The sequence below is a fragment of the Pezoporus wallicus genome, unplaced genomic scaffold (genome assembly GCF_028554395.1).
Source record: "Pezoporus wallicus isolate ANWC-B61680 ecotype Strahan unplaced genomic scaffold, APGP_CSIRO_Pwel_v1 scaffold_6446, whole genome shotgun sequence".
Lineage (NCBI taxonomy): Eukaryota > Metazoa > Chordata > Aves > Psittaciformes > Psittacidae > Pezoporus > Pezoporus wallicus.
The window spans coordinates 9,237,400-9,263,351 of record NW_026636264.1 but is presented as its reverse complement, the minus strand read 5'-3'; the positions used below and the strand labels follow the sequence as shown (position 1 = coordinate 9,263,351).

Sequence of the window (25,952 nt, the reverse complement as noted above, 5' to 3'; positions counted from 1 at the left end):
AAGGAAACATCAGTAGTTCTTTGGATGGAGCAGCATACAAAAGAACGTGTGTTTTCAAGATGTGGTTCATTTTAAGGATGACTCCCTGAAAGATAAACAATTTTGCAGATACTTTCACTGTGCAGTCAGCCGAAGCTTTTCCTTTGGAAGACAGTGGTAGAACTGGGTCCAAGTGTCAGCAAGAAGCCCAGCCTCCATCCTCATCAAATATTAAAAACAATCCCTTCATTTCCTAAGACCTCACTGCTTTTAGATTCATCTGCATCTGTTGTCCCCTTGGCTGCTGTTGCTGAAAAGACTTGGAACAAACTCCTGGAGTAAACCGGTGCGTATCTCAGCCGACGTGAGCAGTGCTGCACCAGTTTGCAGCAGTGTCCCCAGCCACACGAGAATCAGGAAGCTGAGGTTACATAAAGGGATACTTGCACTACAGGAATGAATGACAGGGCAGTTTCAGTTTCCTGTGTGAATACATTTCTCGCATCCCTCACTTGTGGCTTTGCTCACATGCTGCATCCCAAGCACAGCATGCTGCGAGGAAAGATTAAAGATGTTGCAGATCTCATTAATCTGGAGTGTCCCTGAATACACAGCTACTACAACTCTGTGGGGAGGACACAAATTTCTGTACTAAACCTGCAGTGTCACAAAACAGCAAAGAGGGGGAAAAACAGCAGGATAAAAGTAACTTCTTTTGAGCAGATGATTAGCTTTAAAGCAACAACTCACTGGGTAAGTTTTCTGCTGGTAGAAGCTGTCACAGTTCCATCAAACCCAATTATTTACACCAGTTGATTTGTCCTGCTGTATTTGGAACACAAGGTTAGCCCACTTCCTGTTGCAGCACTGGTAAGCTTCTTGAGACATCACAGCCACCAAGTAACTGGAAAATCAGCTCCCAGGATAAATCCTGCTAAATGCAGTGAGATACAGGGAGGAGGCCATGGGTTCACTGGTGAACCATGGTGTTATCTAATCTTTAGCCCTTATCTAGACCACAGTGAAATAAACAGGAGTTTTCTGCCACCTCCCATGTTGGCAAGATCTGACCCTAGCTTTTCAGCTAGAGCTCCCAGCTCCACCACAGACTACTGCAAGCCAGCCTAACATCAGATGGCATCCAGGCAGCCTTCTACCTTTGGAAGTAACCAGGTAATGCTGTCAGCTGCAGTGCATAGGAATCTCCTGTTGTGGGAGGTTTTGCAGGACTCACCTCCTAAGCATGATCATGGGAGGACTGCAAGCACCAGGTTAGTCACTGGCTGCTGAAGAGCCAAGATTTCCCTGTGTGTTCCTTGACCAAATCCTACAGAAAGCAATTTTGCTTTCTCCTGCTCTTACATAAATCAGAGCTTTGCGAGATGACAACTTATGATGAACATTTTTGACACCTTTCCCTGAGAAGTGTATGTTAAAATAGCATTCCTAGATGCATCTATTGTAACACTGAACAGTCAGATAGGAAATTCTGATTTAAGAAAAGAAAATCAGAACATTACCACCACAAAAGTTCTTTCCTATAGAAAACAGATTATTTTAAACAACCATAAGCCCTGAAAGCAAGAAGAGGCTAAAACAAAACCCTGCCATTTCCCACCTGCTCCAATACATTTTGGGAAGATGCACAGCATGTACTTCTATCTCAGTTAGACACAACATGAGAACACGGCATGGCAATCAGTGTTGTGGAGAAAAGTAGCACTTCCAACAAATAAAACCATGCAGCTGTGGTTTAACACTTCAGAATAACCCTGACAACCTATAGCTCTTTCCTGTGCACTCAGAGTGTGGTGAGAAGACAGCGGCTAACCAGGGATTCGGGCAGAGTCCAACTTCTTCATGAGCCCTGTGGCCCCTGTTACTCCTTCTCTAATGTGAGAGTAATGGGATTGGCTGCTTTAGTAAATTGCTTTGAGATCTGCCCATAGAAAGTGACTCGTAGAAAGCATGCATCACTATTAATTCTACCTCCAGGGAATAATGGCACTACTCCGGCTCTGGGAAGCTCATATGCAGTTACTTTTTGCTGGCCCTGACGGGGCCTTGATTCATTTTTTTCCCTGTTTGCTCTATGTATTTACTTTTTGCACTTCATTCAGGATAGATAATGAGAACAGTATAGTCTGCTTCCACTTTTGTTTCTGGAACAGATCAAAGATTTTAATGGACTCGAACTCAGCAGAGCTCTAAATGCTCCTTTCTGTACAGATACAGCCAATTAAATGGCCCTGTTGGCTTCCAGGAAGATTGCTTGAGATCTCATTATTTGCAGCGCTCTGAATTCAGCCCTTAGACGAGAGTGGACACATTCTGCCAAAGAAAGGAAAAGAAAAAAAATGTGGAAAATAGCAAAGGGTTTTTTTCTGCATCTCCTGTATTTAATGCAATCAGCCTCAGCAAAGTGCACTGTGTTCCTCCTTGTTAAAGCAGTCCTGTCCTTTTCTTCTCTCCCTGCCTTGGAATTGCTACAGAGGGATAAAGTTCTGCATGGCTTGCTCACTCACACAGTTGTAATAAGTCAGAGCAGGTTGGCTCCCTGCCCAACAAAACACAAACTCCCCTGAAGTCTCCAGCTTTTCCATGGCAACACCACAGTCATCAACACAGCAAACAATCGCTCCAGCCCCTTCCATGTCTCCCCTCTTAGTGCAGGGAAGGACAGCACTGCACCCAGCCCATGGACCTGTGCTAATTGCTGGGCATGAAAGGAGACAGTGACAGAGATCGCCTTACCCTCTGTAACGGCTTTAGGTGAGATTAAAGGGAAGAAAACTGAAACACTCAATTCTTAAGGTACTTTTGCTTAAAGATTGTTGCTGCATGTACAAGACATGAAACACCAAAAAGTGTAAGTGGCTTGAGGGGGTGCAAACAGCATGACAAAGGGGAGACCAACACTGAGTAGAGTCCCTTAGCCCAAGAGAACCACTCCAAGGTGTCTGATCCTTGCTGCGATTATCCCTGTGTGCTTCTGCCGGGCCAGTGCCCGGCTTTCAGAGGCTAACAGCAGGCTGATGGCTCTGCACATAGGACTGCTCCTCAGCTCTGTGCTGTGAGTAGCACTGCTGCTGATCTTCATACAGAGGGAGCAGTAACAGCGCTGAGTCCTGATCTGCTACTGCTTTTCATTGGAGTCCTTCACACCTGGCCAAATAAGGGCCGACACCAGAACGCCACCATCCTCATCTGGTAGCGTTTTACTCGCATTTTGAATAGGTACATAAGACCTCACAAGCTGCGAGGCAATAGAAAACGAGGCCCAGAAGGCCCCAAAATATCTTACTTAAACTAACAGCTAGCGGTTTTCAAGGTGTGGTCTGCAGCCCCATGAGGGTCTGAGGACTACTTCTGAAGGGTCTGTGAAAGCTAAGCAAGAAAAGCAAATCGATTGCCACAAGACTTAAATCAGCTGTAAATGAACCATCATATGCACTGGAGAACTTTCAGAGGATCTGCAATTTGTAAAAGATTGACAGGTATGCCCACAGGCTTTATATTCCCCTAAAGACATGGCAAGAACCTGCTCTGTGCAAGGAAAGCTACCTCTGTTTCGGTTACTTTGAGGGTACATGTGACAGTGTGGATAACAGTATGGGTAGTTCTCTGCTATTAAACCTCACCAGTGTAAACACAAAGAGTGGATGCAGTTTTCCTGGCATAAGCAATATTATAATTTCTTTGGGCTATCATTTTCCTTGTTTAGTTTTCAGGCCCTTATTAAAGTAAAAAAGCTTTGTAGGCTGGAAGTGCCATAGCCCTTGTGGACAAAATAGAATTCTGAAGGCAAACTGACCCCAAAACAGCCATTTCCAATTCAAATCCTGGTGCAAAAGAATGTTCTTCAGGCTTTACAAAATTATTTAGCTATTTTTATAACATTTGAAAAAATAATTTTTCTGGAATAGGTTCAAAATGGAAATAATACACCGAGTATTCAGGCTTAAATGGAGGCTTAGGTAGGACTGTGCTTTCAGCAAGCCTGGCCTTGGGGTAAGCCTGCCTGGAGGTATGAATCTCTGCTGCTGGAACAGTGACCTGAGGGTGCCAGTCTCCAAAGCAAAATGCCACCACTGTTGGTCTTTCTTTACTGGCACATGTCACTGAGGCACTCCAGGCCATGGTCCCTCCTACAGAGGGTCTGCAGTTTGCCTTGGTCCAGTACAACTTGTTGGAGAATGTATCCATCCTTTGGGGTGAATGGTGCAAACAAGAACCATGGGCAGGATTCTGGTGCACTAACAACACTTAATTTACATAGGTTTCAGTCCAAGTTAGTGCGGAACTGCTCTAAACCATGCCCTCAAGATGAACTTGTTCAAACCTGCATTAGAGATATTTTGGTGTGGATAGTAACTAGCTTAAGGGTTAGCGTTCTACACAATAGACACAAACAGCTCTGGTAGGATTTGCAGCAGCTAACACAAAGCTGGATACCCTAACACTGAGTTTCACTCTCATTGACATCAACAGTGCTTTGAATGATGCCCACAGTGTGATGAGGTCCTGCTGATGATACGTTTGGTGCCATTTTCAGATTGCTTCACTCTGCCACTGACCCTGCCTGCTGGGTTACATCTGCGGATATTCAATGCCATTTTAAGACTGCTTCACCCCAGCTGCTGGGTTACATCTGCACAGTACAGGTGCCAAAATACAACCCGCTGGTCAGCGTGTGTTATGCATTCATTTCTGTGGCTCGTCCACAGAGGAAATGAGCCTCTCAGCTACTACCCTAAAAAAGCTGGTTCTTCAGCCCACACTATGATGGCTTGTAAATTTAATTCTAGAGGTCTCTGACCTCTAGAATTTGGTGGTGGTGAAAACAGTGGTTAGCATGCAAGTCTCTGTGTTAACATGAGCAAGGACACAAAGAAAGAGGTTACCCTATGATTATGTACTGATGAACTGAACAAAGCCAGTCAATCCAAGCAGAGTTCTGCTATAAAATGTGTTTTGATTTTATTTTTCCTTATCTTAGGAACATAACATTTCACTTTAGATTTGGGCCAGATCCTTTTTATTTCACTGGCAACATGAGCACTGACTGTCTTCTCTGTGAACAGGGTCACTAGCACAACCTCAGTGACACAACAAAACAACTCCCTCCTGGGATTCCAGGGACTGTGTGATACACTACCACAACAGCCTCAGGACCTACAAAACCTACAGACCCAGAGAAGCAGTGTGGAGCTTTGTGTTAAGTCTGCCTCAGCTGCTGAGGGTTCCCTTCAATAGGCTGGGGAGCTTAAGGATGGACATGACATTCCCCCTCTCACTACCTCATGTGCCACTGGTGATGGCTGCAGACATGCATTGCGATGTGAGCCCCAGGGGGATGCCTCAGCCAGAGATGAGATTGGATTCCTGCAGGACCACAAGAGCAAAGATCAAATGGCTTATTAACCAGAGTTGAAATTTCAGCCTTGCTGCTATCGTTACAGATTCTCTTCTTTTCCTCACTGGTGTTAATCAGAAGAAAATAACGAAATTGGGTATAAAACTGAAGGTCCTGCCCTAGCCAAGGGTCTACATGTTCATCTTCTGCTTTGTACCCAGCCACTTCAGCGCCCTTCCGTTCACAAAGCCACTTCCTGTCAGCAAATCAGGCAGTTTCACTCTGCAGCACCAGGTACTCATTCTCTTCATAGGCTGATGGGGTGAAAGCTCTCAACCATTTTCCTCACGTTCCTGTGCAAGCCAAGGAATCACTTAGCTCACACTGGGAAAACAAAATGTTAAGTCCTTCATACCACTGTCCTACTTCAGGGTGTACCCTGCCCACATCACATCAAAGGTGTCCCTTGTCATTAGTCACAGCAGACCCAGGTACCTCTCGCTCTGGTTTTCATGTCTGCACCCACCACCACATCAGAGTGCTGCTATTCACTGCTGGCCCACAGCTCCTACACACACCAGTGGGCAGCATCACTGGAGTGAGCTGTGACTGTTTAAATAAGAACCAAATGCTTCTGCTTAATTTTGTTCTCTTTTTCAGGTCAGTTTTCATGAACAAGCAGACCTTCTGCCTGCTGTGCGCAGGGAAGGCACTGACTGTGTCTGCTGCTCAGCTCATCCTAGCTACTGCAGAAAGACTTGGCACCACCCCATCCCCAACCTGGCTAAGAGGTTCATGTGAGGCCACTCTATTTCTGATGCTGTGTCCTAGCAGTACAGTCCCTGTTTGAAAGCCTGAGGGCCTTAGTGGGCCCTTATAAGCACCTCTGGGCGCTGAACTGCCCTGCTTGGTTTGGGAATCACTTGCTGTGCAAAGTGTGTGTCTGTCTTAGCATTTGCTCTCTTGAGTTTCTGCTGGGGGGTAACCAGACAGTCCTTTGCCTCAGCAACTGCTGTGTAAGAGGAATTGCTGGAAGTGTTTCTCTGATGCAAGAGCAGACAAACAAATGAAAGGGGGAGGCAGTGAAAAGGAGGGTTGATTGATTAACTGGAGCATCGTAACCATGGGCTACTGAGGAGTGCCATAAGTAAAATTAACTTGAAATAAACACTGAAAGTAGCTGCTGCTCATTACTGTCAGGCAAACCAAATGAAATCCAAGCATGCAGAAGCTACAGGACCTGTTCAGAAAAAAATATCTCATTAATAATGTTCCTAGGCAAATGATCAGAGGTATTACTGACATCTATGACCTTGCATTTGAATTTTGCAGGGAAAAAACCTCTGAGAAACAGGAAACCATTAAACAACCCATATCTGGGCTATAGGGTCTCTCAGTTTCCCCCATCAAACAGGCCCATGTCCATGTCCAAACATCAACCATGTCCTCACCACCACGAAGTCAGTGGGATAGGAGAAAGACAAGATCTGCTGTTTGCAATGCTCAGTGCCCTGCTTGTACAGCTTTTAACCTTTGCTCAACAGCGCATCTCATTTCCTTGAGCTTTTACCAAGGCTCCAGCCTCCTTCCTGTCATTCCTTGATAACAAGGTAATAAACACAGTAAAGATACTGATAGATTAGATAAGAGGGGGTTACAAGAGACACTGACCAGCAGTTTTTCATGCAGGACTTAAATTTGTTTTGCTATAGGCAGCTTTGTTTTGCTTCCAAGTGCATTGCTCCTGTGATCTTGTACCCTTACAGACTATCTCAGAAGAAGCAAAGTCCTGTCAGGCAGCTACTGTCTCCTGTGAGAGGCAATGGCTCTGGACTCCCCGACAAAGCACTCGCAGGGAGCTGGTGCCCACAGAAGCTTCCAAGTGAGCATACAGAGAGGTTTGTGAGGCATTTAAAGGTGATGGCTAAAGAGGGATTAAGTGTTGAGGGAGAAAGTTTGATCTGAGGAAACCAAGCGTATCAAGAGAAGGAAGGGCACAAGTTCTAAACATGTGAAAGTTTTGTAATTGGGCTGATGAAACAGCAGATCTGACTACTTGTTGCCTGTTGCACTGCTGCTGTGCAGTTGGTCAAATAGGATCAGTAGGGCTTTTTTCCTTGAAAAATATAAAAATGAACTCAGCAGGAGCCAAATTCTTTTTCTCCTCCTGGAAAGGATGATTATTCTGCTCTGCAACAATTCACTCTCCTATTCCCAGGGTAATTTTCAAGCTTCCTTTGCTAACATGTCATAGGATTGTACAGAGAAAGACACTGGGGCACTAACAGCAAAATGTCACTCTCCTCCTTTGCCCTTCAGCTCCTGCCCTCAGCTCCTGGCACTGGCCTCTAACACCACACTCAGATCGACGGTTTCCACATGTGCAGGGAAGTCCAGCACCCAGCAAGGACCAAGCACTGGTGAGAAACAGGGAGCCTGAGAGAGGGAGTTTCAGCATTAACACTGGATTTCCTGGCTGGGACCTGCCTGTGTGTGGTATGCCTTGAGTCCTTTATGGGTAAATGCCTTCTTAGTAAATTATTGCCTTCATTTTTTAAATATATATTTTCAGTATTATATTTGAAGAACAAGAAGCCAAAGCAAAGGGAAAGTAGAAACAGTGACAGATCAGAAGAAGGCAATGATAAAATAACAATTCAGCCCACTCTAAAGGAGCAACACTTAGGTCATTGGCAAGAAACGAAACTGGACAGCCTCTTGCTAGCACAATTTGGGATTTTTCCTAGACCACACATGCAAGCAAGGAAGGAAATGGGCCTTTTACATTTGTACTCTAATATTTCTAACTTCTAAAGAAACAACAATGCCTGTCTTTATACGAGGCATTTAAAAATAGTGGTTTTACTGTACAGCAAACCAAAATGTCATGTTAGTAGGACAAGCATCATCTCAGAAAGTAAATAGGTGACTACTTCTTATGTCAATACAAAGAATACTTTGACCTCTGGCACTGATGGATGACTCATTGACAGATGCACTGATGTCTCATATTGGGTTTGTTTTTTTTTTTGTGAGCAATGGCTCAAGTCTATGTTCTTGACTCAAGCAAAATCTCCTAGGGATACATTTCCCAAAGCACTCCAGAGATTTTAGGCTGAGATCCAAAAACATGATTAGGTGTCCAGTTCCTATTGGTTTCAGTTCAATACAGAGAAGATGAATGCCTAGATGTTATGTCAAAAAGATTTGGACTTCCCAGATTGACCATGGGGATGCAGGAGAGGAATCCAAGGGTCCAAGGGCCCAACACACCATCAAGCACAGTCATAAAAATACTACTAAATTGATAAGAACATTTCCTTTCTAAGACTTAATTGCTCTTCATTTAATTGTAATTGACTTAAATGATCTGCACATGAGCAACACAATCACATTACAGACCATTACAGCTGCATGCAGGCAGCAGCACTACCAAAACATATTTAGAGTTGAGAGACTCTCAGATTCCAAAGCATGTGTTGAAATATAAGAGATGACCAGGAGAGCCTGTACGTTTTCTGCTTTGCCCACACCACCCTGCCCAATTTAATAATGGATGTACTACTGTTCTGAAACCTTTTGCATGCTCCGAATGAGGCCAGTAAAGATGGCTTCTCCAGTACAGGGTCCCACTTCAAGGAAGTAGCACTGAAACTGAAAAGCATTTAATCATATATTTAGCTTCAAACAAGTATTTTCCTGAACTGGAGCCTTAGCATACACAACTGCATGCCCAGTTTGTGAGCAACCATGGCCTGTGGCGAGACACCAGAGAACCTACAAATGCACGCTAACTCAGAAGTTTTTGCTCTAAGTTTCTTGTGACAATGATGCAGGGCCTTTCAGCTCAGCCTTTATAAAACTAATGAGAGGAGAAGAGAATGCACTCATGGTCATTAGATCTCCAGTTGAAGCACAGAGAGAAAGACAGCTAGAGAAGCAGTGTGAGGGAAGATGAGAACATGTGGAAGCCATGTGTTCAGCATCTCTCTGTTAGCCTGGCCCTATGGCCCTTCCAAGCTAGAAAAACAACATTAAGAAGCAGTGTCAGGAGCATGAAAGGAGAGGAGGGAGGGCAACAGACCAGGTGACAGAGTGGTGACTGTGGAGGAGGAGGAATGGCTGATGGCTTTGGGAAGTGGAGGAGGGGGGCAGCAGAGAAGGACTTTACCAGGGGAAGGAGATGAGTGTGAGTTTTATGACCAAAAGAAGCTGTGGTGAAGAGTCCTTCTGACCTGTGACAAAAAGCCTGCTTTAAAGACAGCCTGGGAGACCCGAGCACAGACAGTACATCCTGGGGGAGGGCTCTGAAAACCACATAATGGACCATTTCAGTAAACAGCCCTTTCGACACACTGGTCATCCAAATGCAGTTACCCTTCAGGGGCTTGACAGAATGAACATACAATCTAGTACACTAGCAAGGGGGTTATTGACCTCACCAGCCATCCTGGCTCTGTCAGGCCCCTCAGATGTATTGTGTGTGGTACAAATGTACGTCAAAAGCCTTACATATGGTTGGTATATACAGGATGTTTTAGAAGTTCACACTGTTTACTCAAGGCCTGGATTAACTTCTGCAGAGCTTTTCTGGTCCACCTGTAAATACATGGACTAAAGGGCCTTATGAAAAGTAGTTACTGTGTACTGGCAAGTGACACTTTTAAAAGCCTGGATACCTCATCTTTGAATGCTGGGGTTTTGTTTTGGTTTTTAAGTACCAAAACCGACAGGATTGTGTTATACAACTACCAGATACCAATTTTTCCCATTTTTTGTTTCCAGCTCAAAGCTGGTTTTCCTCCCAGGTCCCAAAGAGCTAAAAAGGTGTGCGTTAAACTTGCAGCATAAACTGCTGCTGGGAATTACCCTGGTCATGATGCCTTTGCATAGATGAATAGCAAGGTCTGTATGGCCACTGACCAAGGCAATGAGAGGTGAAAAGACTGCGGTGCTCCCAGCCCTGCTCACACAGGAGCCTCACAGACTCCAGTGCAGGCATGCCAACAGCTTTCTTAGCTGCTGATCCTGACACTGATGGCATCCTAAGAGCTCCAACACAGAGGATAGCCATGCATAGCCTGAGGACGGCCTTCAGCTGCACCTGGGGCTGTGCTCCATCATCACAGATAGCAGATTGTGCCTTCAGGTTGCCTCAGGGAGCCCCTGGAAGGACAATCTAGATTTACCCAAAAGGGTGGCTCATAATAATTTAGCCTGTAATCAACCATTATCTCTGTTCTGTAAACTCATGACCTTGAGGGAAAGCAAGAGGATTTTGTGGTAAAAGGAAAGAAAAAGCAGGGAGGCATGGGGATGGGGCCAGTGTGTGTCTGCAGCTGCTGGCCATCACATCTCAATTCAAGCAACATGACTGAGTTCTAGCTCCTGAAAAAGAGAGCTTTTGACAACATATTGACATAGCCTGAACTACAGTGGTCCAAGTGGCAGTGCTATAATTATAAGGATTATATTTAATACTGCACTTGGAAATGAATGTCTGAAACACTGGGTCTCTCTCTCCTTAAAAGTTGGCCAAAATACGTCCTAGGAACCATCATGGCTATACACAAAGTTGATAGGAAAAAAGAAACATCGGAACTCAAATCATTATGAAAGGGGATCATGTGGCTGGCAGCTCAGGTCTGCTGGGAGTTGAGCAGCGAGGAGGAAAAATGAGTGCTAAAGGAAGGGCAATCAGATTTGCAGGAAAAATGGAAAGGAGCTTTTAAAAGTATAGAATTAACCGGTTTAAGGAAATCAGTCACTTGGTAATTAATACACTACTTACTTTTGAATTTGACTCCTTTTTGTAGCATGTCATGGACTTGAGCCAGGCTGAGGCCTGCTTGTTGAACAAAGACCAAAGCCTGCAAATAGTTCTAGACTTGCTTAATTCTACACATCTTGATTTCAGTGCGACTACCCATGTGTGCACAATTAACCACATGCATAACTGTTTCCGGGAACTGGGCCACAGAGGTAAGCAGCCCCACGTTGAAGACCAAGTGTATCTAGCTTGGAAGGATGATGAAGCAAAAGCTTTTAGAGGAGCAGAGAGAGTGCATTTCTTTGGAAAACAAAATAATTAGCTATAAATTAGCACAATGGCAAGGAATAGAGAGCCTGATCCTGCATTAGGCTCATGAATCCACAGTGCCATGTGCACAGTAATTCCTATAGGCGGTTTCAGGAGGGGCCAATCTGATCAAAATAAAGACTCAGAAGCTCAGATATTGAGCTACCACAACAATGAGGAAAAAGGGGGGAAAGGGAAAAAAGGGAAAAGGGGGAAAGGAAAGGGAAGGAAGGAGAGGGGAAGAAGGGGAAAAGAAAAAGGGAAAGGAAAAAGGAAGAAGGGAATGGGAATAGGAAAGGGAATGGGAAAGGGTAAGATGTTGGAGTGTCTTGAGATGGTTTCTAAAGCAACAGAACCCTAAATAAATTGTCTGATTTTCCAAAGTGAAAAACATAAACTGAACAGCCCATGCAGCATTTTCGCCAACTGTCACTGGGGTGGCATTTCAGAAATCTGGTGGAATGACTCATCCCAAAACAACAACTGTTGCCAACAAGGTCTTTCCTCCAGGTCTAGTTATTTGAATGAGAGAGCTGTGAAAACAAAATAAACAGAAACATCAGAGACAACTCCTCATCTTGGGGTTCAATTCTGAAGCTTCCTCTGAAGCCGTCCACTGTCCAAGGTGCCTCCCTAACCCACTGAATGGGGATCCAGGTGATCCTCTGGGCCAAGGAAGGCATCAGCCCTGCTGGAGTGAACCCCTTGTTCATTTAAATAAGTTCCTGCCTCAGCATCAAGGCACAGCCTGTCACACCATGCATATGTGCAGGATGCATCCTCCTGAGCCCTTCTGCCCTCCCCGTCAGGGATCTCACACTGCGGCAAACCTTACCAGGGGAAGCATGACCCTGCCAACAGGTAGCACAGTTCTCAAGTGGTTTGAGACAGACCCTTAAATTCAGGAGGGGAGGACCTGACCCAAGGAGTGCACTGTCATACAGTAATTAGACACAGCCCTGCCAGCACCAATAAGCATCTTTCTTTGGCTAGTACAAAATACAACAGTTTCAAAGACGCATTCTGAAGCAGTGTTGTTTTCCTGAATAATTTATGTCCCCGAGTCCTCTGAAAATGAGCAGCATACACACTTCAGCACTGCTACAGCTACTCAGTGGAGACAGCGCACATTATGTTCAGCAAGCTCATTGCTTAAGCACTGTTGCCATGACTATAAGAAAGTGATTATACTATTGTTTACAAGAGCCTCTCGTAAGTCATTACCACAGTAGCCAGAGTTTTGCCTCAAGTCACAGTTTTGGGGAAGAATAAAAGGAATCTCACAGGTGTAATTAACTTTGTGGTCAAGATAATTCCATTGAAATCCTTTGAAAACTGAATCCATTGCATGGTGAGGAATGAAAATAAGTAAGAATCAGAAGTGTCTCAGGACTTTTGACTCTGTTTTTCTGACTGTTTCAGCGGTAAATTCCACAGAGAAGAAAAGCCCTGCTAACTAAATAACTGCTGTAACTTATTTTCAAGGAAGAAATAATTTATAGGGCAAGCACCAATGTGGAGTTCAACTGTGATGAGTAACTCTGTAAAAACAAACCACTTGGTACACAATGTAAGGGAAAAAGACTAAAAAACTGACTTAGAAGAGACATTTGGGATTACGAAATACAGCTTTTGAATGTCACGGAATGAAATCAATACTTAAAGCACTTAGTTCTGAATCCTTGAGTGCATATGCCCAGTACATGACCCCTTTATCTCAATAATCTGTTGATGATCAATAGTTTCCAAAACTAAGAAGTAAATCTGTAGCTGTCGGAAAGTCATCCTCACATTTCCTATGGACAGTAACAGGCCACAGAACACAAAGCAAAGAGATGATTAATAGAGTGCTGGACTAGGAGTCAGGAAATCTGGGCTCCGTTCCCAGCTCTGCCACTGACCTGCTGTTTGACCTTGGGCAAGACACTTGACCTTTCTGTGCTTCTGTTCCTCCTTCCATCCTTTGTCTATCTTGTCTCTTGAGGCCCTAAGGTATGTGGGGAAGGGCACAGTCCTCACTGGGTGTTTGTGTAACACCTACTCTAGGGAGGTGCCTGCAGAGCTCTGTAATAAAGCCAGGGTACCACGGGGATGACTTTTGCACAATAGCATGTTTTGTCTCAAAACAGAATAGCCAGGATGAACCTTCCTGGGGTTTCATCTGTTAGCCCAGGAACTTAGCAGGTCTTTCAGCCCGCTGTAGGCTCAGGCAGCAGGTAAATAGGTTCGCAAGACCAGCTTCCTCACTGTGACAGAAGCACTTTCACACCCGTTTTTAATCAGTACTAATATCTCTGCACCTTGATTCATCTGGGTTTGCAAGTGCAGCACAATCGTAACTGAGTGACACAGATAAGAACAGCTACAGGAGCCATTTCTGAACAAAAGGAATTTCTTCAGGGAACTGCCAACACCTGTATGTGAAGCCATGGGCATGACGTGTTTTCAAATTAATCCCAAAATGAATTTTTCAGTGAGTGTGTTGGAATTCTGTGTAAGGTATTCCACTAAGAAGTATTTCTGAGTCTTTCTCCCACCTTCAGCCATAAACATGAACCTTCCTCCATTGCTACCAGATGGGAGGCAACACATGCAGGACAAGGTGGCTCCCACCTGCTAGTGCTGTGGTGCAGCTGCAGCCTCAATGGAGCACAGATGACTTCTTAAGTGTATGCTTTCAGTTCCAGTCCCACTTTGCTCCCACTTTGCTGGAGCATCAAGAACATGAAGTGTTTGGACACATCCAACTTAATTGAGAGGCTAATTTGAGTACAAACTGGTGCAGAATCAACAGCAAGTAAAGCAAGAAAATATGAATGGTACATTTGTGATTATGAATGAAAAGTTGGAAAACGCTTTTCTCTCCTAAAAGGAAGGGGCACTGCCACATCTTGCACTTTTACTGTGAATCTTGGCAACGTGGTGCCATAAAAACCCAGCTCTGGGAGTAATTTGATTAGATGAAAGACTCATTTGGGCTTGTATTTCCAGTAGTCATGCCTGTGGGTCAAAGGTGATTTGAGTGCACCTCTAAGGCCGAAGACACAGAAGTCAAATAAGAAGAATCCATCAACTTGTAAACATTGCCTGTGGCTTTGCCAAAGCAAACATTCAAATCTCCTGTCTTAGGCTCCATCAATAATGAATTTGGCTTCTAAGTCATCAAACCATCAGATCTCAATGCACTTTACAAAGGGGATAAATAGAGGAAACTTAGGTCTATGGAAGTGAAATAACAGGAGTAATCTGTTGAATAGATCCTAGAGACCAGAGTAGAAACACTGAGGGTTTAGCACTCTTACCTAAGAACTGTTGCTTGAGAGTTGAAGGTATTTTGTGTTATGTATTGGTGTTGGCACTTTAGTACAATTACGGATTGATTACCTGCATCTAATAATACTTTGGAAGAACTTGACAAGGCATGAAAAATTCACAATTTGGCTCTCAAGTGGCTATAGGAAGCTTTTCATGGCAAATCTGGGCCATAAATAGTTTATGCTTTCATCTAAAAAAAATAAATAAATCTGTCTCTTAATACTGTTAAGTTGGCACCAACTCCTTTTTTGCAGCCAAGACCACTGCCTCTTTTACTGCTCAAAGCTGTTCCAAACTGTAGCAGCATGATATGAGTAAGGTTTACAGCTGCTGATTCAGATTTGTGGAAAAGACAGCCCTGTCGTGAATCCCATCAGCTTCATGCTACTGCTGCTGGGATTACTATCCCTGGGAACACTCATATGCAGACACCATGAAGAGGCCAAAGACGCCAAAGATCTTGTTCCTCTTCTCTTCAAGCAGCCAGGTGGCTAAAGTTTTTCTGCACACCGTGTAACTGAGTTTGTGCCCTCTAAAGTGTTGCATAGTGGTTTAATTACCTTCCTGTGATGGTGTTAGGTCACTGTCATGTAGAACTCCACCCTCAGCAGAGACCAGTGTCCCATGGCTGGGCAGTGATACGGTGCCGCCTGAAGAGCTCAAGCACAGAAGAGAAACAGTGGCACAACAGGAGACATGCACAAGGTCACAGAGAAGCTTGCTGGCAGGGCTGGCACCTCTATGCCACTGCTTTGTCAGCAGGAGCAGCTTGCCAGCTTCCAGCTCCTTCTACACCACATAGGTGCAATATAAATGCATCAGTGAAGATACTACCCTTCCCAAAGTTGTCAAAGGGACCAGGATAGAGCCCCCTTCTTCTCCAGTAATGAGCCATGGGTGAAGTTTTTGTGAGCCAACATATTTGATAAGAAAGGCAGACTACAATTAGCCTCTGAAGATGGTATCTTGGTAGACAGGACCGTTGACAGCAGTTAGGAAGAGGCATGTTATGCCTTTCTTAATCTGATGACTAACCTAGCTGCTGGGGTTTTTTGGTCACTGCAAGTTAACCAAACCTCACATACACCTTCTGCAGGCATTGTTCTTTGCAAGGGGAGAAGTAATGATAGTGAAGTCAGAGTTTCAGCATAGCAGCTTCTCTGACTCAGGTGTACCTTCCTAAGGTTCAGATTTCCCCACAGAGTGGCTAGCAGTTTACTGGAGTCACGCTTCCTAGCACGAAAGGAAGAGAAGCTGTGCATCACTCTCCTTTGTTGTGGTGCTACAAATCAGGAACTCAATCTGAGTACTGGAGGGGGTGCAAGGGCTCTATCAGAGGACCCGCTGTAATAGTCACGGAAGTTAAGGAGCCCATGGGTTAGCCTTGGAGAGTATGTCAAGTCCTGTCAGACAAACTGTTGATCTGGTTGTTACCTACAGAAACTTTGGTGGTGGAAACAGTGTTAAACAGTTTCAGAATGCAGGAGACTTTCATCAAATATATTCAAAACTTGAAAGGCTTCAAAGGAGGCAAGTGACTTGATTGGAGAGCTAGGACTGAAAAGGCTCCTATGCGGGCATACATTTACAAATTAACTTGCTGGACTTTTCATTAGGAATAGCTTTTATGCAGCTTCCAGGGTCTTCTTGAGTTTGGCTCAGAAAATGTCTCACGGTCAAGGGCAGCAAAGATTTTAAATGGTGCCCATGTCTACCCTAACCAAATGGCACCCAGCAGGCCAGAGGGCCCATGATAGCAGCGCAAAGTTTTGTACCCCCACAGGCAATGTAAGTTACTCATTTTACCTGACTTGGTTACGTACACTGAATTTATCAGAACCCAGCTTTGCTCCAGCAGAAGCATAAGGGGCAGACAGTGGTCCTTCACCTCACAAACAGAACATTTCATTGCTCTGGCACCAAACTTTGTTAGTCAAAAGATCCCACCCCAGCTTTGCAGAACCCACTTCTGCTCACCACTCCATAATGTCATTTTACCCCATAGCTGCTCACCTTATACTGCTTCCTTCAGAGCACTTCCAAAAGTCACCTATGTCCAGAACCGGAAAACACACCTATTCCTTCAGGCAACCCTGCCAGCCACCTAGCAAACAAAGAGCTTGGGAGATGGGGAAAGTCTAAACTTGGGCCAAAGATACCAGAGCACAATCCTCCCTTTTAAAATAGTTGAGGATCATTAATGTTAGCACAGGGGAGGCCAAACCTCAGCAAGTACAGCGCGGATCATAAAAAAAGTTATTAGGAAACAAAGTCAGGGCTTCCATGAACATTAAAGGATCTCCGCATAACATAACTGCCTAAACTGAGGTTCACAAGCCAAACTTGGCCCCACTCAGGCAGCCCTGTCTTCCACTGAGGTCCTCAGGGAACTGGGACAAACCCATTGACTCTTCCAGATCTATTCTGCCATTGATGAGAATTTAGGGGAGTAGGGGAACTAACCCATTACCCTCTTCCTTGGCTACACTGTCTTTATGGGACTGTTTTCCCTTCTCTCTTTCACCAGCTTGCAGACTACATCTGGGGAGCAGGCCACTTTCACAGCCACTCTTATGAGTACTGAAAACATTAATATATTTAATTAACATTTTAAACTAATCCTTATAACAATAAATTCAGCACAAATTTGAGGTGGGTGAAAGTAGAACATATCCCATGTGACTGATGACAAACATCACTTAACACATTCAGAGCTACTGGTGTGATGGCTGCAATGAAAGAACATGACCAGACTAATATAACAATGTCCATGAAACAGGGTCCACAACATGCACAGAGCAAAACGAACAGTGCTCAGCCTGTGTCAGAAGAATGAAGGAATGAATTGGCTGCTGGAGATTTGAAACTGCAGTGCAAGAGCTTCGGTATTACCAATTCAGCGCTTAAGCCACTGAGGAATGCCCTCCAAAGCTAACTGTTTACATGTAACATAAATAATATAAACAGCTAAGTGCTGGAGGACATATACATACATAGAGATGTATGTATAAAAGAAAGACAGAATATTTTATCTGCTCCACTCTGCACCATGAAAAGTAACACCACCATATAAATAAACAAATGTCAGCTCTTGGGAAATGCAGGGAGGCAGAAAGCAGTAAAGCTTTCCTAGTCATGTCCTGGAGAATAAATTTCTCCTTCACATGTACCCACATCCATTGGTCCTAAAAAATCTGGTCTCCACTCCCCAGTTAGAACATGCTGCTGCCAAAGATGCCTTCTCAAAAATCAAAGTAACGCTGCCAAATTAAGCCTAAACCAAACCCCACTAAAAACTCTCTCTTCAGTTTTAAACTGTCCACTGGGAAAAGATCATTATCAACTAATAGTATCAACAACTAGATAATCACTTCAAGCTCTTTGATATGTTCAAGTGAACATTGTTTCAAATGTTATCAAGTGTCAAATATTTACTCTTGAGTACAACTGCGTAAACGACCCATCCAATGCCACTAAATATGACAGGCACACGTGTAACAAGAGCAGTGGGACCTGCAGAGCTAAAGAAACAACCCAGCTATTTTCAGGAGAGGAAGCATGGGGATAATCTCGGTTTTGCAGCCAGTGCTCTGATAGCCAGAACTCCCCAAAGAGTTATGGCTGCCTTTGTACTTATCTGAGTCGGCTTTTTTAACTGGTGGACCCACAGCAAGGCAGGTGGAGCTTTGCAATACCCCCATGGAGTCAGAGATGTGTGTCCAACCTCCCATGCTCAGTGTGAGACCCACAAACACTCCTCTTGTGCTTCCCTATGCTGAAGCTGCACTTGCCATAACTGAAGCTTAGAGGTGCACCTTGTTCCAGGACCCTGCACACCCCAGACCTGCTGTCTGTTGTACACAAAAGTCTAGAATTAGAGGAACAGTGCATATAAAGCTTCTACTGGATTTCCTCTGGGGAAACACCCCACAGCAGATGAATTCTGCTTAAGATGGTTCTCTTCTCCACCTATTTATAACACACAGGACAACAGGCTCAGTCTGCCTTGTCCTTCCTCTTGTTCAAGCACCCTTGGAATAACTGGTAGAGCAAATTTCTCCTTCAGCTATGGCTGGAGCAAAACCAAAACCTGGAATTTCCTGGCCTGTCCCCACCCTCTGCATTTTCAAGTACAGGAGCACAGTGCTGCACTACCTGGGGTATGACCCTTTGCCCCTTGAACTCATCCCAGACACTGTGATTTGCTTTTCCTTTTCAGTATTCACAACAATATTCTAAGGAGCTCTCGGTGATGGGAACATGTGCCTCTGTGACACAGAGACGTGACTTTGAACCCATGCTTTTCTCTGCTGCTTAATTAGGCAGTCCTACCAGAGCAGCAAATGAGGAATGGCTGTGTCAAGCACAGAGTGGGAGGATCAGTGATGTGCAGTGATACCATTACAACAATACTGCTTCATGAGCCAGGATTTCTTCAGTGTCAAAACATGGTTCAGGGCCTCAAACGTCATGCTCAGTGAAGTCACGTACCTTGTCAGCAGGATTACTGAACACTAGCATGCAAAACTGGGGGAGACTTTGTCAGACCTTTCTCTTGTCAAAGGCAGGCATTGCATGGAGTTATCATCTTGCAATGAGGGGTGAGGGTCCTACGTGGCACTGTCCAGCAGAGAGCTGGGTAACAATCACAAGTGGTATTCCAGAAACAAGGACAACTTCTCTGAATTTCAAAGATTAAAATCTTCCAGTATTTCCTTTGGAGCTGTTTCATTTAGCACTATCAAACAGCTGCCTCCAGCTATCTCATGATAATAGTAACAACTAGCAAAACAAGTGAAATAAAAAAACCAAACCAAAACAAAACACATCGGCCTGTTCCCTGATTTCAGAAAGTGGATTTTTTCTGGGACATACATTATTAGGCAAAAGGCCTTTTTCTCCCCACATGACAAGTGCAATGCATTTCATCAATACACGCTGGAAAAATAAGATAATGGCTTTCTTGATTGTGACAAGGAACGTGGGGAGATTTAATCTGAGCACTGAGTCAGGTCGAATCGCCTAAGCTCCCTTTGGACACAATGTTATCGCGTTCACGCTTACATCATCACTCTCACGAATGATGCTGAGCAACGCAGCCCCCAGCGTCGATCCACGCACCGCAGCGAGCTCCCAGGGAAGAAGGGAGAAACAACCACAAAGGTCCCGTTTTAGCATACGTCAGGCACTGAGAAGGATAAGTTTGAAGTCTGGAGCGGAGGGAGAGATCTATTTTCAGCCGTTCCAATAGCAGGCACGGGCCTATCAGGACGCAGTCACTCTTAATATTTCACATGTGTGCCGAGAATTAGGGGTTGGACGGCAGCACCGCGCAGCACACGCTTTCAAAAGCAAGGTACGCGGACTGCTCGTAACAAAGTAACAGGAGACAAAGCTTCGCCTCCTTGGTATGTTCAGAATGATTTCCAGTTGAACAAGGTCCAACCTGCCATTTACAACGCGGCGGTACCTGGAAAACTCATGTAACGCTGCTCGGTGGAACCCGCACGGTGGTAACAACAACCCAGCCCTTTCTGGAGGTGCCAGCTCAGGGGGACGTCACTGTGAGCTGCCTGCAACCACCGGCTGGGCACAGCCGGACACTGGCTCTTGCTTCTCAGCGCTGCCCATCTGCCTCATGCATATAAACCGGCCAAGGCTGAGGGAGGTGGCAACAAACTGTTGCCTAGAGTGGAAATCACTGTCTGAAGCTGCTACTGGATGGGATAATATGGGGCAGGGGGGGCAAATCTTAGCACGAACGAAGCAGTAGCACTACTTCTCACCCCTGCTTGGGGATGCGCTATGAGCTTACCGCCAGTGCCCCTCCTCGGGGACGCCTGCTGTCACCGCCTCACAGGGTAATGACAGGGGCACACAACACGTTTTTAGGACCACAAACTGCTTCAAAGACGAAAAACCAAGCCCAGAAGTCCCAGAATGGCTTTGAGGGAAGACACGTGCCTCAGCTGCCCTGCCCCGGGCCGCGCAGACCTGCCCTCTGCTCTTCACACCCTCCGTGCCACAGCGGGGCCCACCGCCTCGCAGGACCCAACACAGGGGGCATGAAGCACAGCGGGCCGAGCCGGGCGGACACGGACAGCCCTCCAGGACCGCCCTCGGGTGGGGACAGGCCTCGGAGCCGGCCACACCTTCGCGCCTCACCGGAGGGATGGCTGCGGGGCCGGGTGCCCTGAGGGGATCCCGGGGGGGTTCTCCCTGCCGCCCCGCGTGCAGCCCCTCCCCGCGGGCAGGGGGCGCTGTGACTCACCGCCAGGAGTGCCGAGGCGCGCTGCTCCCCCGCCGGCTGCTCTCCGTTGATGCCGCCGTTGCTGAGGAGGTGCTGGTGGTAGTCCGGCGGCGCGGCGGCGGCGGCGGCCGCTGCGGTGCCCGGTCCTGCGGCGGCGGCGGCGGGCGCCTTGTGGTGCTTGCCGGCCTTGCGGGCGCCCTGCCCCTGCTGCACGAGGTGGAGGAGCTGCAAGGTGCTCTCCCGCTCACGGTCGGAGCTCTCGGCGCGGCCCCGCTCGTAGCGCCCCTCGCAGCTGAGGTGGTGCTGGCGGCACACGGCGATGCGGGCCCGCAGCCGCTCCACGATGGCGCTGTGCACACGGGGCGCCGCCGGGCCCCCCCCCAGCAGCCCGGCCCCCAGCCCCGCGGCCTGGGGGGGAGCCGTGTCGCCCATCGCTGCCTGCCGGTCCTGGCCCTCCGGATGGGTCGGTGCTCACTGCCGCATGGAGATAGGCGGAGGAGGGGGGGGAGAGGCGGGGGCAGCGGCGGGAGCCCGAGCCGGGGGCTGGCGGCGGGGCGGAGGGCGGTCAGCCTCGCGCCCCCGGCCCACCCCGACCCGGCCCCCGGGCGGTGACGGCCCCGCGGGGGGCTGACAGATCGGGGAGAGCGGGAGGACGGGGCAAAGGGGGGGGATCGTTAGGGTCGGGCCAGCATCGGCCGGGCAGGGGACAAGGGGTCGGGGGACGCCCGGGGAACGGGGTACGGGGGGGATCCGCCGGGGGAAGGGGGGCGGAAAAAAGATAAAGCGAGCCGCTGCCTCCGAAATGAATCCCTGTGCGAAGGAGATCTCCCTCGGGAATGAGTGAGACTTGGCAGGTTTATTGGGTTTATTTCATTTCGGGGGAGCGGGGGGCTTATTCCTTGAAGTGGAAATTTAAGGCATGGGCGTGCTCGGCGGCACGGAGAAACCCCCGGCGGCCCGAAAATCCCGATTTGGTGGAGTGGGGTTGGTGGTGGGTTCTTTTTTCTCTATTTATTTCTTTTTTCCTAAAGTCTTTAGTAAATATGCAAATAAAGAGCCGGAGAAGGAGGTGGAGGCTGCTCGGCTTAGTTTAGTCTTTGTGCTTTCTCGTTTCTCTCGCCCGCTCTTTGCTAGCCACTCTTCGGTTTATCACCGTGTCCAACTGTCTGCCGCTAAATTGTAGTTCCTCTAAAAATAAGAGAGACGGATCCCCCGCTCCGGAACAATGTCAGTCAGTGGACTTCCAGACCACGCTTCGCCTGCTGTTAATCCAGCCACTGGATAAAATCCGTACTGTTTTCAGCGCTTATTTCCCCCCTTAGTAATAAAAGCAACAATCTACGAACCCAGGCAAAGAACTCCTCTCGCGTACTTTCCCTTATACTCCCAGATATTGAATAGTTTCAAGTACAGTTTCAAGAAAGGGGGGGAAAAAAACAAGCTAAAAAGCCAGCCCCTCTTCAGACCGTAATTACAAACGCAGAGTTGCACTTACAAACTTCCAGCACTTTGCACCCAGAACCGTCCGGCCACTTTTCCTTTGTGTTTTTGTACGTTCCATCCCCGACCCGCTGGGGCGGCTGCTCGCCGGTGCGCTATCGGCGCTGCCTCCGCTGCCGCCGCCCGCTGCCGCCTGCCCGGGCTGCCCCTCGGCGCGGTGCGGCGCGGAGCGGGTCCGCGGTGCGCGGAGGCGGGGGGCGGGTGTCACCGGCGGCGCGGCCGCCGGGGAGGCCGGGGCGAGGCGCGGAGCCTCCCAGCGGCCGCGGAGGGGAGTCGGGCCGCTGCCGCCGCCGCTCTCCGGGAGGTATTTGCATGGGAGGAAGCCAAGGAAATCCCCTTTCGCCTCCTCGCTCTGTACCTGGGTGCGCTGAGCCGCCGCCGCGGAGCGCAACCTCCCGCTCTCCCTCCTCCCTCCCGGTGGCGAGACCTTCGGGCGAGCGAGTGCGAAGGAGCAAGCCCTCGAATCAGTCGCGGCGCTGCGCTCCCCGACCGGCTGGATTCCTCTGGAACAGGCGGTAGAAAAACAAGCGGTCTTTCCCCGGGCGCTCGCACGCACGGGACGGCCCCGGGACGCTGGAGCTGGGGACAGCGGGTCCGGAGCTGCTCCCGCACAGCCCAGGCCGTGCGCTTGTCCTGAACGAGCCCTCCGGGCAGAGCAGGGGTGGCCGCTGCTGCGAGACCGGGCCCCCGAAACTGGCCTTGCTGCGACGGGTGGCCGGCGGGGTGCTGGAGGTGAGCTGCGAGGGAGGCGGCAGGAATAGCTCAGAGCTGGTCGGCTGTATTAAAAGCAAGACGCTGTCGTGCTGCCGTGGCTTTATCTCCAGAATTCCCTAATATCTACCTGGGAAGAAAAATGCTCCCCCCCCCCCCCCTCAAGCGTGCAGAGACACAGCCCCTATGGAAAGCCTTTCAGGAGTTAAGAGTCCCTAAAATAAGGGTGCATCATCTCATTTAGCGCTGCTGTGGGGAGCCAGTCAGAAAAACCTACAAATTTCATCCCATCATAGCAGGAGCATTAAGTTGTGAGTGAGGAGGATCTAGTGATAACCCTCTCAGGTGGCTCTATCCCTTTCCAAGGTCATGCACATAAATACTTTGAATGCCAATGATGAAATAATACATTCCTGGAGATTGCCCCCAAAATACATAGGAGATCTGCAGCACTGGATATATAGGAAGTGCAAAAGCCCTTCCATGACCCTAATCTCCTTCAGGCAGGAACAAACATCCATGTTGGTCTCCAGGATCTGGCTCTGTTGGCACCAGCCAGAGCCTCCAGCGCATTCAGATTTACCCCAGCAAAGACTTGGATTCTTCTCTGTGGGACGAGGTGTGGGGAAGCCAGGTTTGTGGATGTGCTACCTTCAGAGGAAGGAGAAGGGGATTTTTTTGTCCAGCCTTGAGCAACTGAGGAAGAGTGGGTTATTATTTGATAGACAACAGCACTGTGCATCTGTTGAGAACAATGGGTTGGCACAGGTGGAAAATAAAATGAAATTTTAATGATTGTAAAATAATGGACAATGTAACCTTTGCTTCAGGCCTCGCTTAGGCTTTTATTCGCTCTTTACAGCTCAGATGTCAGCGCTGTGTTTTGGAGGGTCAGTCACAGAGTACACGTGTAACAGTAACACACACATCTCAGGGAGAGGAAGGAAGGGTGTTTCAATCAAAATCTGGGCTGGGGTCTTCAAAGTGGCTGTTTCAATATTAAACCAGTGGTGCTGCTCCAGAAGGTACTAGGGTACCTGTGGGAGTTCTCCCTTTCTGACATGAATTTGGAGAGCTCAGAGAATGATCTTTCAAAACGAAGATGTTTGTATTTTAACTCCAGAGGTTTAGGATGCGCTTTTTGCCAAGCAGCCTCTCATTTGCTGTGTGGTTTGATACGGCCCTTTCAGGCGAGAGGCAGCTGGTTGCAGGGCAGCGCTGCAAGTCCCGGCGGTGGCTCAATACGCAGCAAATGCTGCCCCTGGTGTTCCCGAGGAGGAAACGCCCCAAATCCGTCTTTTCAGCTCTTCAGGTTTTCCCCAGGAGACCCTGGTGAATGTCCCCAGCCCTGGACACCGGTGTCGCGTTTGGATTGGCTTGTTGTCAGTTTCCTTAAACGCAGTTCCTAACATTATTGTAACAATACTCGCAATTCACATTGTAGGCTTTCTAATACATGTGATAAAACATTAATGTAACAGGTCCTGAATAATTCATTACTTTTTCCTTCACTGATTTGTGACCACTTACATGACATTGCGCCCTCACACAAGCTGTCATGCTTGAGCATTTTTTCTGTGTGAATCCCCTGTTGCTGTAGAAGATCTGAGTTCCCCTCATCGGCAGTCTCTTCCAGAGCAGCAACACACTTGTGCTGGGTTCACAGCCAGGAATTCTCACCATAGACATCCCATTGTGCTAATAACTTCCCAAAAATGGAACAGAGACTATGATGAACCAGTGTTGCTTAAAAACTTGAGTATGAGCTCCAACTGAGGCACACACCTCTTCATCTGTGTTTAGAATCGCTTCCAAGTTGTATCAGTTCCACCAGAATGGTACATACTTAATCAGTCCTATGGAGGATTTTGGAAACCGGACCTTTACAGCTTCAGCTACGTCCATTATTTGCCTTTCAGCAAAGGTTCTTGGCCGTTTTGAGCAACTGCAGTTACATGTACATGTATTTCCTGGGGTATTCCCAGCCAGGCAGGCTCACGTGCCTGGCAGCTCACCTGGTGAACTGTTTAACTTTGAGGCAGAGCCTGACTGTCTGACTACACCTGAGTAAGCTTTCTTGTCCTTAAGTTTTGGGCACAAGGTACATGCAATTGCTCTGTTTAAACTGTGAAATAAGTAATCTTATGGCTTGTTTTACACACCCACACCACGTTTTTAATTAAGAATATAATCCCTGGAGCAATCTAAAGAAACTGTCTACATCCTATTTAATAAACAGGGAAAAATAACCCAAATGACCCCATACCATCACTTTTTACCTAGAAAAATACCAAAATTGAGGGCAGTGTAGTCACTGAGGGGTTATTACCAGGTTCTTTCAATACCATTTCACATGTTTCTCACATTATTCCCTGGCTGGTAGATCATACTTTCTTACATTCTTTTTGTATAACCTCTAAACAGAGATTAGGAATTGGTACTACTTCTTTCTCAAAGGAGAATCAGAAAGTCAACTTTATAAAGCCTGTTTTGTGTGCACTGGAGTGGTATTGTATTTATACGTTTATCTAACACACCCACTCTGTTTATCCAGACAGACTTAAAAAGGATAAAAATACAAGTCTCCCTGTATAAAAGCAAACTAGAGGAGGTAAGCATGGGAATTGCCTGCAATTGCCTGACAAACTGCTAGAAACGCTGCTTTGGGAAACAGGCAATGACTTCACTGTCAGTAACAGCTATCTACTATTGATCCACAAAGACTTTCTTTCCCCAAACTGATAGACACAGTGAAAACTTTT

General features: G+C 47.0%; 1 protein-coding gene across 3 annotated transcripts in view; it reads right to left on the bottom strand.

Annotated features, from left to right (window-relative positions):
* MAML2 (mastermind like transcriptional coactivator 2) overlaps positions 1-23,316 on the bottom strand; it is a 210,389-nt gene extending 187,073 nt beyond the window's left edge. Inside the window, exons 1-2 of one of the 3 annotated variants that reach the window (XM_057399811.1) lie at positions 22,838-23,316; positions 21,001-22,167 (exon numbers count right to left, since the gene is read on the bottom strand). In XM_057399811.1, the coding sequence (XP_057255794.1) occupies positions 21,001-21,411 (411 nt within the window). In that variant the 5' untranslated portion in view covers positions 21,412-22,167; positions 22,838-23,316. Of the gene's footprint in view, positions 1-21,000; positions 22,239-22,474; positions 22,720-22,837 lie in introns of those variants that run through there. The other 2 variants (XM_057399808.1, XM_057399809.1) reach the window with 2 other exon arrangements.
* Positions 23,317-25,952: the final 2,636 nt, after the last annotated feature.